This window comes from Ursus arctos, unplaced genomic scaffold (assembly GCF_023065955.2).
Source record: "Ursus arctos isolate Adak ecotype North America unplaced genomic scaffold, UrsArc2.0 scaffold_3, whole genome shotgun sequence".
In the NCBI taxonomy this organism is placed as follows: Eukaryota; Metazoa; Chordata; class Mammalia; order Carnivora; family Ursidae; genus Ursus; species Ursus arctos.
Genome location: NW_026622985.1, coordinates 80,528,460 through 80,540,853, shown reverse-complemented (window position 1 = coordinate 80,540,853; position 12,394 = coordinate 80,528,460). Strand labels below are relative to the sequence as shown.

The 12,394-nt window shown below is 43.3% G+C and overlaps 1 protein-coding gene across 1 annotated transcript in view; it reads left to right on the top strand.

Moving 5' to 3' along the window:
* Nucleotides 1-4,255: 4,255 nt before the first annotated feature.
* Nucleotides 4,256-12,394, top strand: part of UBE2H (ubiquitin conjugating enzyme E2 H) — a 101,472-nt gene continuing 93,333 nt past the window's right edge. Inside the window, exon 1 of the mRNA XM_026511057.4 lies at nucleotides 4,256-4,759. Within this exon, the coding sequence (XP_026366842.1) occupies nucleotides 4,707-4,759 (53 nt within the window). The 5' untranslated portion in view covers nucleotides 4,256-4,706. The remainder of the gene's footprint in view (nucleotides 4,760-12,394) is intronic.

Here is a 12,394-nt window from a genome sequence, read left to right as displayed (position 1 = left end):
ATGCTCTCTCTGAGTCATGCCACTTTTGGGCGATTGCTGTTTGTCCAGCGAGCCTGTTGCCACAGGTAGCAAGCCAAACAACATATGCAGGAGATGAAATCTTCTGTCCTTGCTGCCGTCTGTCCTGCATGTGCCTGAGCTCCCCCTGACTGCTTCTGTGGGGACAAATTGTAACAGGGTTACATGGAAATGGCTTGAGATGATTTTCTCTTTCTCTTTCTTTCTTTCTTTCTTTCTTTCTTTCTTTCTTTCTTTCTTTCTTTCTTTCTTTCTTTCCTTGTAATCTCCATGCCCAGTGTGGGGCTCAGACTCACCATCCTGAGGTCAAGAGACTTAGCCAGCCCGGAACACCTTAAGGTGATTCTTAAGCTTTTATTTCCATAGCAGCAAGGAAACTGCTGTTATTTGGCTTCTAGAGGGGTCTGGGCCTGTGATCCAGATGCCGAGAGTACCTGCTCAAAACGAACCCATTTCCCAGTAGAAATGGTCAAATGGAATCAAGAGGCTTCATTTGAGGGATCTTCAAATTTGGTGGGAACAGTGATAAATTCACTTTGGCTTCAGAGCTCTTGTGTTAACAGGTGTCTTCAGAGAAAGAGAGAGAGCTAGCTCAGTTTTTAGGCTGTTTGGGCAGTGGTCTTCCACTCACTCCATCAAATGATGGCTTTCCTCTTGCTCCCTCTCAGTGTCTTGCTCAAAGCATTATATTCTCTCCAAACTTGTTTGCTTGCCTTTGGGAAGCAGCTCCTGAGATCGGAGGCTCCATTGGTCCAGCTTGGCCCTGCCCTGGGAAGAGATAAACAGGCCCAAATACATTTCCCAGATTGCAACATGGGTGACTCAGGCAGGGTGGACAGCTGTTCCCTCAACAGCACCCTGGTTGTACCTGATAAGGAAAAACATGGTTCATTCCAGCGCATTGCCATGTGTGGGCACACATATAAACAGACACTCCCAGGCCCCAGTGTTGTCTTAGAGTAAATTATTGACATTCTGAATGGCTAAAACATTGGGTAAAAAAAGTGAGTGAAAAAAAAAAAAGGTGAGCCCAAACTTACATTGTTCGAGAGGAACTCCTGGTTTTGTAAGCCAACAAAATTAGTCAAACAAAGGCTGCCATTTGCCACCACTTTGGAGCCCCTTTTGAACCTACCTGGTCAAGGGCAGATTCAGGAGTCTCCCGAGGCTCTGGAAAGATGAGGAGAGGGGTTGCAGTGGAGGAAAGGGGACGAAGTCAGAATAGAGGAAACGGATTTATGAAGGAGCAAATGGCAAAGCGCCCAGAGAAAAAAGGCGTGTCATAAAAACGTGAACATACTTTTACCACAAAGAGAAAGAATTGACACTATGACATCTTAAAAAAAAAAAACAAACAAACCCACCTGAAGGTCTTTCTCCTTAAATGATAGAGAGTGCATACGGAGTGGGGCAAATGGGGGTTTGAGATTAATAATAATACTACCCCCAGTAATATATTGCATCTTATAATCAACACTTCATGTTACCTTTATGAAAAGCAATTTATAGTTTACAACGGGCTTTCGCATTCATCCTTTCCATTTATTCCATCAACCCACTCAAGTGGCAGGGCATTAGGGGCCCCATTTCACAGATGAGAACACTGAGGCTCTTGGAGGCTATCTGCAATTAGCTGAGGCAAAATTCAGGGCTGGTGAAGGGCAGGTTTGTCCTGAGTAACCCAGAGCTAAGATGCTTACTAGACAATAACACTTCTCTAAGTGATTGTTTTTCAGTGACTTCTCAGAGGGCTAAATCTGCATTGCATTTCTAGGTAGGGCAGCCCCACCTTCTCCAGTGTTGTCTGGAACACATTTCTCTAAACACCTCTCTAATTATTTTTGCTTAGTGCTTAGATCACAGCAGTGTCACATCTGTAAAAATTAAAACCCACCAGGGATAATTTCTAGATCCACCCCATGCCCTTTTTTCTCAAGAGTCCCATCCTTGACCTGTTCTTTCTGTTCTGGAAACAACACCTTTGGGTCCTCTGAGCCAGCCACCTTGCTCTCAGGTGGGGAGGAAATATCCTTATTTGCACTGGATATTATGGAAGAACAGGATTCACCTGGAGGGGTCAGGCAGGTGTTTGGAAAGTGCTGATGCCTATTGGAATCTTCACATGGTGGTTCTCAAACTTTGGCCTGCATCAGAATCATCTGGGGAACTTGTTAAAGACATGGACGTCCAAGCCTCACCCCAGACCTTCTGAATCAAAATCTCCAGTGGCGGGGCCTGGACACCTGTAAGCTTAACAAGCTCCCCAGATGATTCTGAAGTACACAGAAGGTTGAGAATCACTATCTTAGCACGAGAATGGGGGTTACTCAGGTGAAGGAGAGTGAGCAGCAGTGTTGGGAGAGGAGGTCGTAGCAACAGGAGTCTGGAAAGCCTAGAAGAGACAGGAACAATTTTCTGCTCCATCCTTATCTCCCTCTAACAAAGTGATCACATAAAAGGGGTTAGAAATCTCCTCAGGTCCTCCTTCTGACAGAATTGCTAAGTGCAGTGGGAAAGACCAATGTACCCCTTTTAGAAGCAGTTAAAATAGTCTTTTTTAGAAAGTGAGTAGAGGGTCGCCTGGGTGGCGCAGTCGTTAAACGTCTGCGTTTGGCTCAGGGTGTGATCCCACAGTCCTGGGATTGAGCCCCACATCAGGCTCCTCCACTGGGAGCCTGCTTCTTCCTCTCCCACTCCCCCTGCCTGTGTTCCCTCTCTTGCTGGCTGCCTCTCTCTCTGTCAAATAAATAATAAACAAAATCTTAAAAAAAAAAAAAGAAAGTGGAGTAGAGGTTATCAGCGCCTTGGGGTGGGAAGAGTGGAGAATGAATGAGGAATTATTGTCTAACGGGTATGGGGTTTCTGCCTGGGATGATGAAAAAGTTCTGGAAATGGAGAGTAGTGATGGCTGTACAACATTATGAATGTATTTAATACACTGAATTGTGCACTTAAAATGGTTGCAATAGCAAATTTTATTTTATGTGTATTAATCACTCACACAAATAACGAGACCTTTGGAGGGATGGAATGATAGGAGTAAAGAAGGTTCAATTTTAGTTGATTGCTGCCGCCCCAGGTATATGTGTGTGTGTGTCTGTGTGTCTATGGGAGGTTATATAGGGGACCTGTCTCACAGCACATGGTCTGACAAAGTACAAGTGTATTCATAGGAACAAGGGAATAGATAAAAATTTTGGCAGCAAAAATGTGGTATAAACATCAGGAGTTGCCTAGATTACTCTTTCCTGCCCCCTTTTCCTGGTTGACTCCTGGGTCCCATACCACTTCTTATGGAGCGCTCTGCAGAGCAGGGACTCTCAAACTTCACTGCGCGGAAGAACCACCTGGGGACCTTGTTAAACTGCAAATTCTAATGCAGTAGTTCTGGGGTGAAGTTCTAGCCTGCATTTCTATCAAGGTCCCAGGTGATGCTGACAGTCTAGAGCCACAGACCATATGTGGCAGGCTGTGTAAATTTGAGGTCTTCGTTCACCATGATAGCCTCATGCCCGGCAGAGTGATTCACACACAGTAGGTGCTCGATAGATATTTATGGAATTAATGTCGGAGTATATAGCTTTGGGACAGGGGTGTGGAGGGCAGAACAATCTTTGTCCTTCGAACTACAGCATACTTGGGGTGTTTCTGCTTCTATCAGTCATTCACTTTGTGAAATTACCTCATACTCTGTGGGGTAAGGACGCTAGTACCAAATTATTTCTGGTCTTGCCAATTTGCTGCCTCAAGTCTAATCCTTGAACTAGTGGCCCTCTCTACATGGAGGGTAATGAACCCTGGTTTGCAAGCTCTGAGGAAGCCTTGCTGTAGTCTACAATCGCTGCAAACAGATTCTCTCCATTCAAGGAGGAGGCAAGGTGCAGGGAACCTGCTGGTGTGGGAATTTCCAGATTTTCATGCCTATCCTAGTAATTGCCACCTCAAATCAAATAAACAGCATTTTTAACAGTGTATGTGAGAAGGAGGTTCATTACCCTAAAGCACACAAATGTAATAATATTGCCATTATTTACTATTATCGTTTATGATGATGATAACGACACTGGCAGTTGAGCGATTAAGTGTGTGGAGGAGTTGGGGGAGGGGGCACAGGGCTGTGAGGGCAAGAGAAAGAGGAACTACATCTCCCAGAACCACCCGGGAAAGTCCACGCCGCGGCGGCGGCGCCCCACCCCTTTCGCCAGCTGGGCCCGCCCCGCCGATGACGTCACAGAGGTGACGTCACGGCGCCCAGAGCGAGGCTGGGGTAGAGAGGCCGACTGAGCAGGAGTCGTCCGCTTGTCGTGGAGGCTGCTAGGGAGCCGGCGAGAGGGTGAGCGGGCGAGCAGACGAGCGAGCTAGAGCAGGCAGGAGGGAGCGACGCGCGGCGCAGAGTAGCGCCGGGACCAGGCCGCGGAGGAACCCACAGCCGGAGAGGGGCAGCCCGAGCCCGGCGCCGCGGGGTCCCCACCCCCACTCGGCCGGACAGTGCCCGGTGTTCCCCCGTGCGGGGGGCGGCGGCGGCGGCGGCTGACGGGACCGGACAGGACCGCGGGGGTGTTGCCACCTCCACCGAGGAGCCGGCGCGGCCGCGGGCTCCTCAGAGCCGGGGCCTGGGGCCCGTGATAGCCGGGCCGAGGAAAGGAGAGAGGCGGCGGCGCAGGCGACGGGGAGGCAGCGGCGACACCATGTCATCCCCCAGTCCGGGCAAGAGGCGGATGGACACGGACGTGGTCAAGCTGTATCCTTCGTGGAGGGGGGATTCGGGCTGTCGAGTGGGGGCGGTGTGGGGATGCCCAGGGCACCCCTGAAACCCAAGCAGGGGCCCTGGGGCACTCCAGGCCACTGTCCGAGGCTCCCTTCCTCTCCTCCCTCCCCCCAGTGCCTACGGCGGCTCCTTGGCACCTCCCAGGAGCCAAGAGCCTTTTCAGCTCCCCCTTTATCTGCAGCACCCCGAAATGTGCGTTGTTCCTCGCTCTTCTGCACCCCCATTGCCCGTGACTTCCCTTCACGACGTTTGGGTTCCCAAGACGGCCTTTTTTTTTTTTTTTTTTTTTGCAGGACCATCCACCTCTCTTGACCGTCGTGCCCACCTCAGGGTCTCTCCTGTTTGCTCGTTCTGGATTTAGGGACTCATGATAGAAATTCCCGAGAGTGAAGCCTTTCTTCCTTTCTTGAGATGCCTCCATTCCTTCCACTCACTATGCTTCTTGAACTGGGGTAACTCAAGTGACCTCCTTTATCCCTAATTCCTTTCTATATTAGGAAGAGTAGTCTGCTCAGTGCCCCCTGTTGTAATAAAGAGCTCTGAGTGTTTTAAATCAGAGACCCTTGTTAAGCTTTCTGGTCCCTAAAAGAACCCCACCGTTTTTGTTTTCACTGACAAAGCCTGTCCCACCCATAGTTGGATGTGGTGAGGACCCCCAGCCCTCCAGCAAGCCACCCTCCATATTGTGGATGTGACAGCTGGGGGAGGGAGAGAAAGAGGATCTCTCCTTGACAAAATAGCCTCTCTACTAGCCACTTAAGCAAACTCCCTGTATGAGGATAAGGTTCTTGGGGAATAACTGCCCTGATTTTACCAAGTGACACCCTTTATTTCCACCCCCCTCCCCCAACTTTATGTACTCTGGAGGTAGCAGTGGGAAAGCTGTAACTGATAAGGGCCCTTCAGGCAGTGGTTTTGGTTGGAGTCCAGACTGATTATTTCATGACCAGCTAGAGAAATTCGCGAAGGTTCCTGTGACAAATCTAGAAAAATTTTTAGGGGTAATTTAGATGGGGGGGGGAGAGGAAATGAGCCCAGTGTTCTGAACAACTAATCCCTGGGGAGAAGGGGAACCGGGGATGGGGAGTGGTGGTGTGTGAAACGCAGTTAAAAAGTCCTGTCTCCTGCTTCTCTTTCTCCCTCACCCCCATCCCCCCACCATTTCCCCCTGTTGCAGGGTTTTGTTTATATAACTCAAGTTGTTTGGCTAGATTCTTCAGGTGAATTCCTTCTTTCTTCCTTTTATTTGTTACTGTTTTTGACTGGATGTTTTTCTTCTTTTTAGAGCTTGATGATTATTGTTAAATACTCAGTTATGGAATTCTCCGAAGTTTTAAAAAAAGTAGTTTTTGTATTTGGTTTGGAAGTGGGGGATGGGAGGGAAGTTGCCTGGGCAAGAGATTTTTTTTTTCATAATCTTTTCAGGAATAAGGTGTTTTTCTCGTCACTCAGGAAAACTTAGCTAGAAATTAGGAACAGTAGGTAGACTTCTAAGTTTTAGGGTTTTGAAGTTTACAGTTTTTGGGTGGGAGGGAGGATTACAGAGAGGAGCAAATAATAAAATATATGCTCCAAATATATGTCTAGGCACAAGTGAAATTGACTCTTTATGAGCTGTTTGTGGCTGTGATTGAGTTTTGTAAATGTGTGAATGATACCAGTAATGTTGGCTTTTCATAAGGTTTCAGGAAAACTTGTAACTATGGCTGTGTGTACATTTTACACAAAGCAGTTTCGGGTTTTATTTTTGTTTAGAAACTAGGAAATGACATGGTGGCAGAATCTGAGTTATTTTTATCCTGAATTGAGAGTTACTGTCACACCTAATGCAAATTTCTACCTAATGTTTAATTGGGATGGAGGTGGAGAGAGAATTCCAGCTGTTTTTGATCAATGTTAGAGTCTCAAATTTTATACATATATATTTTTAGAAGATTGGGGATAAAGGGTGAGGCCTAACTTGACCTGATGCCTTTTCCATATAGTGCCTTTTGTTCATTTAGTAGTTGTGGCATCTAGAATGATTACCGCATTTAGGAGTCGGGGTGTGGGGGGTGGAGAGGGAGAGGAAAACAGACAAAGAACAGCAGGGTGTCTTTCTCTTTTTTCTTCCCCTAAGTGGCTTATTTCATAGCTTATTTTTAGTAGAAGATGAAGAAAGGCAAAGATGCATTGGCCTTCTGTTCTTTCCCCACCTTCCTCCTTTCTGACAAAAGAAAGCAGAGGCGCTTTAAAATCATAGATCTCTGAGATAGGAGGACAACAGTCTCGGAACTTAAAAGCCAGAGGTTATCTTTGTTTCGTATTTATTTTCTGGTCTCACGTAGTTTGGAAGTTAAAATTTTTGTATTTCCTTTTGTGTGTGCATGTGTGTTGTGGGGATGAGAGATTTTGTGGCCCCTTTTCTCTGTTGAATTCATATTAGTAGGCCCAAATGGAGCCAATAATTTTCGAGCAAGGTATATTTAGCAAAAAATTGAAGGTAAAATTTTCCAACCCACTATTAAAATTAGTACAATTGTGTGAAAGGGCCGGGGGTTGAAAATGAAAGATGGTGGAGAGGAAGTAAAGAAGGTCTGAAGGAATGTACTTGCTTTTTGCCCCTCGGTGCCCCTTGATGATTTCTTTGGTTTGGAGGCCGATAGCTGGTTTCATTGCAATCTCCTGTTTCAGCCCATTTTGGGATGTCTCCTGAGTGTAATTATGCCACCACGATTTACAGCTTGGCAGGGAACCTATATAGTAGGAAAGTAGTCGTGTGGGGGTAGGGAGAGAAGGGGATGTGTAACTAATTGGCCACTGCTTTCCACCAGCTCGCTGTGTTCTTTCGGAGACAGTCCCTGGTTGTTGTTTGGAGTCGGTGATATTTCTTTTGTGACGGGTTGGTAGGAGGAGAGCTGACTCTCAAGTTATGCAGGGAGTGAGTGTTTTGCACCGATGCACTTAATAATCTGCTGGGCGATTATGTTCTGAAACTCTGACTCATTCATTGTTTCTGTTCTGATCCTTTGCTGAGGGTTGTGCAAACCTCTCCAGGAGCCTAGAGACTGATGTACTGACTTTTGGGCCCTGTAGGAATGTGTCCCAGTCAGAAAACTTACAGTCAGCCCAAATCCTGTGGAACGGTCTTGAATAGTGTGGCCATTTGTTTGCAAAGTCAGGTAGATTGGTTATACTGTGCTGTTCCCAGCCTGGCAAGCTTTGAGGTTTCCATCTCTGATTATTTAGATTGTCTGAGAACTGGGACTCTGGTGACCTTAAAGCGTGATTTGCCCTAAAGGAATATCGGTTTAAATTCTCCCTGGTGGAGGAACAAACAGCTCAGATTACACGGGTTTCCTTGTTGGTGGGGGTTGCTCGTCTCACCCTGTTGCACAGCCTGGTGATCCTTTTATCTGTGAACCAGTGGCCCCTGCTGAAGGCTGGAGCTGCTTGTTTTGGAAAAGCATATGCAGGCAAAAGGCCTCAGGCATAGCTCCTCACAGCTCATTGGCTGCTCTGTTACTACCCGGAAAAGGAGGAGGGGCGGAGCTACAAAACAGCTGATGGAGTGTGTGACCAGAGTGTGTTTATATACAAAAGAAGTAGGGGCTGGGGAGGCCTTGTGAGAAGTGTTAACAGGTTCAATTGTATTTTCAGGGGGTAAAAAGAGGAAAACCTGACTTTTTAGAGTACAAGAAATAACTGTTCAAGGTTAAATCAGAGAAGTGAACCTGATAATGGGACTTGGCATATACTATATTTGTTATTGGTGAGATTTTGGAACTTACTTTATAATACTAAGTTTTCAGAGATTCCCATTTTCAGAGGGAGTTGCAGTAACTTAAAATAGGGTATGCTGCCACTTTAAATGTACTTATATGACTCACGCAGGGATTCAGAAGTATGGTAGAAATGTAAATTTTCCCGTCAAAAGCTTGAAGAATGCTAGAAAGGGTCAGTGACTTTAAATTCATTAACAGCATTAGTGAAGTCTTACAGAATCCTGGGTGTCTGCTTTAGGGTTTCAGAAGCTTTCAATAACAAGTTCATCCCCCTAAAACATTTGAGCACCCTCTTTATGCCAGGCTTGGTGCTAGGTGCTAGGTGCTGGGGGTTTAGTAGTGAAAAATTTAAGTGTGGGTGGTCATGGTGCTTATGTAACCAGTTAAACAATTAAAAAAAAAATCAAAGTAGAAGCTGTTTATAGTAGGTCAACACTCTATGTAGCAGCTTTTTGAATAACTTGTATTTACTTTCAGAATTGACTTTTCAAGGAGTAGAAAGGTTAAAAAGTGAATTTTATGCGATGGGATGTATGGGGATCTGTATTCCTAGTATTTTAAAGATAGATGTTAAAAAATGGAAACAAAAACATTAAAATGCTTAGCTGTTTGTCTTTCACCTCAACTTTGGTATTTTGTTGTTAATCAGTAGTTATTCTATCCCTAAATCAGTAGTCTTTGTTACTCTTTAATTTGTGCTCAAAGTGTAGACAATTCTGTAATCTTTTAACTGGCTCCAGTGTCAGTTGAGAGAACCTGTGTTTTGCTTTTATTTCCTGTGGCCTCTGTTTTTGTGAGGTGATGAGGTGGAAGGTGGGACAGTTTTATGGTCTTCAAGCTAGAAGTTAAAGCTTTGGCAACTCCCAGTGTTCTGAATTTGTCTTCTCTGCCTAGATTTTGGTGACAAATATAACACACTGGTACTTATTTTTGTTAAGCAGGAACCTACATGAGTAAGCATTCACAGCTTCAGAACATCAGAGTCCTGCAGTGCAGTTCTAGTAAATTACACACAAGCCTAAAAATTCAGCTTATAGGGGAAAAAATCTTTTGCAAATGTGACCCATAAAAGTCACTTAACCCTATTGGTGTGCATGTGTTAGAAAAACCTGGATTGGTTGGTTTCCCAGTGTTGTGCAATTTCCCTAGCACCTTGACCTGTTTTATATGTGTGTATACACGTGGATTTGTGTGTGTGTATGTGTATACACACAAGTATATATGAAACTTAGTATCTTGTTCACCCCCCCCCCTTTTTTAAGATTTTATTTATTTGATAGAGAACCAGAGAGCACAAGCAGGGGGAGCAGGAGCAGATGAAGCAGGCTCCCCGCTGAGCAGGGAGCCAAGAGGGGGCTGATCCCAGGGCCCTAGGATCATGATCTGAGAGGAGGGCAGATGCCTAACCGACTGAGCCACCCAGGCACCCCTATCTTGTTCTCTCTTAGTAAATTTGATGATTCCAAGAATCATTGAATTTTTATCCATTGCAGTTCAGATGCGTAAAAGTACTTATGGTATGATAGCTTCTTGACTGTAGACCCACAGTATATGTTTTAATAAAATACTTTAATGAAAATCCTTGATTGGATTATGCAGGTAGTAAGGTAATTGAGGAAAGTATCGGTTACAAAAGGTAAAGAAAACAGCCCCCCATAATCCTATCCTTTAAACAGTGGTTCTCAAACTTTAGTGTGATCTTAATTACTTGCAGGGTTTGGGTTGCTGGGGTACCAACTCTGGAGTTGTCTGATTCAGTGAGTTTAGGGAACTTGTATTTCTGACAGGTTCCCAGATGATATTGATAGTGTTGGTCCAGGGACTACAGTTTAAGAAGCACTGTCCTCAAATATTAACGTTATAATGTTTTTTCTTGTAAGTCTCCTACCCCCGTACATTATTTTCAACCTGTTGATCATACTATATGTGCACTGTTTTTGCTTACTGCTTCTTGCAGCTTATTTTCCTGATTAAAAGTATGAAACATAATGAAGAGGTCACGTAATATGTGATTCCATGCCCATGCCATTGATTTAATTCTTTGCCATTTTTCTGTGATAAGATTGAAATTAACATCTTGTGCATAAGGCTTTTCTTGTGTTTTTGGATTATTTCTGTTTTCTACTAGATCAAAGAGTAACCATTTGAATTAAAATATTTAATTAAAGATCGTGGGGCCCCACACTCCGTGTGCTCTCATTTTGTTCTGTTGTGTTTTAGTGTGATTTCAGCAGTGAAGCAATCAACCTGTCGTAGTGATGACAAATGGGTTCTGATCTCTTTGTTTCAAACTTTGTGTGTGTGAGATAATGGCGCTCTTCAAATTAAGGACACTTTTGTACTTCTCTAAGTGCCTACTGTGAGTTGATGGGTTAAATATATTACATTCGTGATTAGGTGTGACTGGCAAGAGCTATAGAATTAGTTTTGGTATCTGAAATTTTTTTTCCTTTTGTTTTTTACTGAGGTATAATTGACATAACTATATATATTGAAGGTGATAAATTAGATAAGTTTTGAGATAAATATCACCCATGAAGCCTATCAGCACAACCATTGATCTAATTTCTGTCTCTATATTTTGCATTTTTTAGAATTTTATATAAATGTAATTATACAGTATGTACTTTTATGTGAATTCTTTCATATTTTGAGGTTCATCGTGTTTTTCGTTTTTGCTTTTGTTGTTTTTTTTTTTTTTTACTACTGAGTAGTATGTCATTGTATAGCTATACCACAATTTGTTTATGCATTTACTTCTTTATGGGCGTTGGGTTATTTCCAGTTTGGAGCTATTACAAATGAAGCTGCTTGGATGGGTGTCGTCTTTTCTCTTGAGTAAATATATAGGAATGGAATAGCTGAATCATGGGGTAGATATAAGCTTAACTTTTTAACAGGTAGCCTGAATTTAATTTTGACTGATGATTGTATTTCACATAGACTTAAGTTGTGACATTAAACTATTGTTTCTGTTTTGTATTTTAAAGGAATCCCATTAAATAACATTCTAAAGTACTGATTTCTAATCTAAGTCTGTCCAAGCTAGTTTGGTAACTGTTTTTCCCTCTCCTCCATTCAAAATTAGTTAAATTTTCATTGTAAAATATTTTTGTTTTGCGGCCCTTTGACATGGTACTTCAGGAATTATGATCACAAATAACTTTTATTTTTGCATTTGTTAGTAACACTATCCTTTTCTGAAAAGATAAACACACTTGTTGGTGATTCCCTTTTTTTTTTTTCGTAAAATACTGATAATTTTTTTTTACATTAGTTTTACTTAGCACCTCCAAGTGCATTTACGGCAGTTGACAAATACTGATGGAGGACTCTGTTGAGGTCTGAATATATCTTCAGTTTTCATATGGACTAAATTCAGGAACAATGGCGACTCTGCAGAACCGGAAACAGATTATATGTTTCCTTAATATGTTTTCCCAGAATTTTTTTAAAGTTAATTTTTAACAAAATAGGATTTTTTTGGTGTTTTTTTGTTTATTTGTTTTTTTACTTTCTGGCATTCTATGTAAGTTACTTGATAGATTGATAGACATTTGCCATATAAAAAAAAAGACATTGCTTTGTAGTCGCTGGTATTGTTACGTTCTTACAAATGACAAGCATTTGAATTTATAGGTAGGTGTTTGCGTGCATGTTGCTTTAACAATTAACATATTAATGGCAGCTGGAACTTCTAACTTGGCTAACAAGAAAGAAGACAACCTCCTGGTTTATGCCTGTTTCAGTTTGCAGTCAGTGACAATTTATTTGGTGGGGAGACTTCGGGTTAAGTCGTCAGACACAAGGGTGGTGCTCTGAGCATGTTTATTAAGAGTTTGTT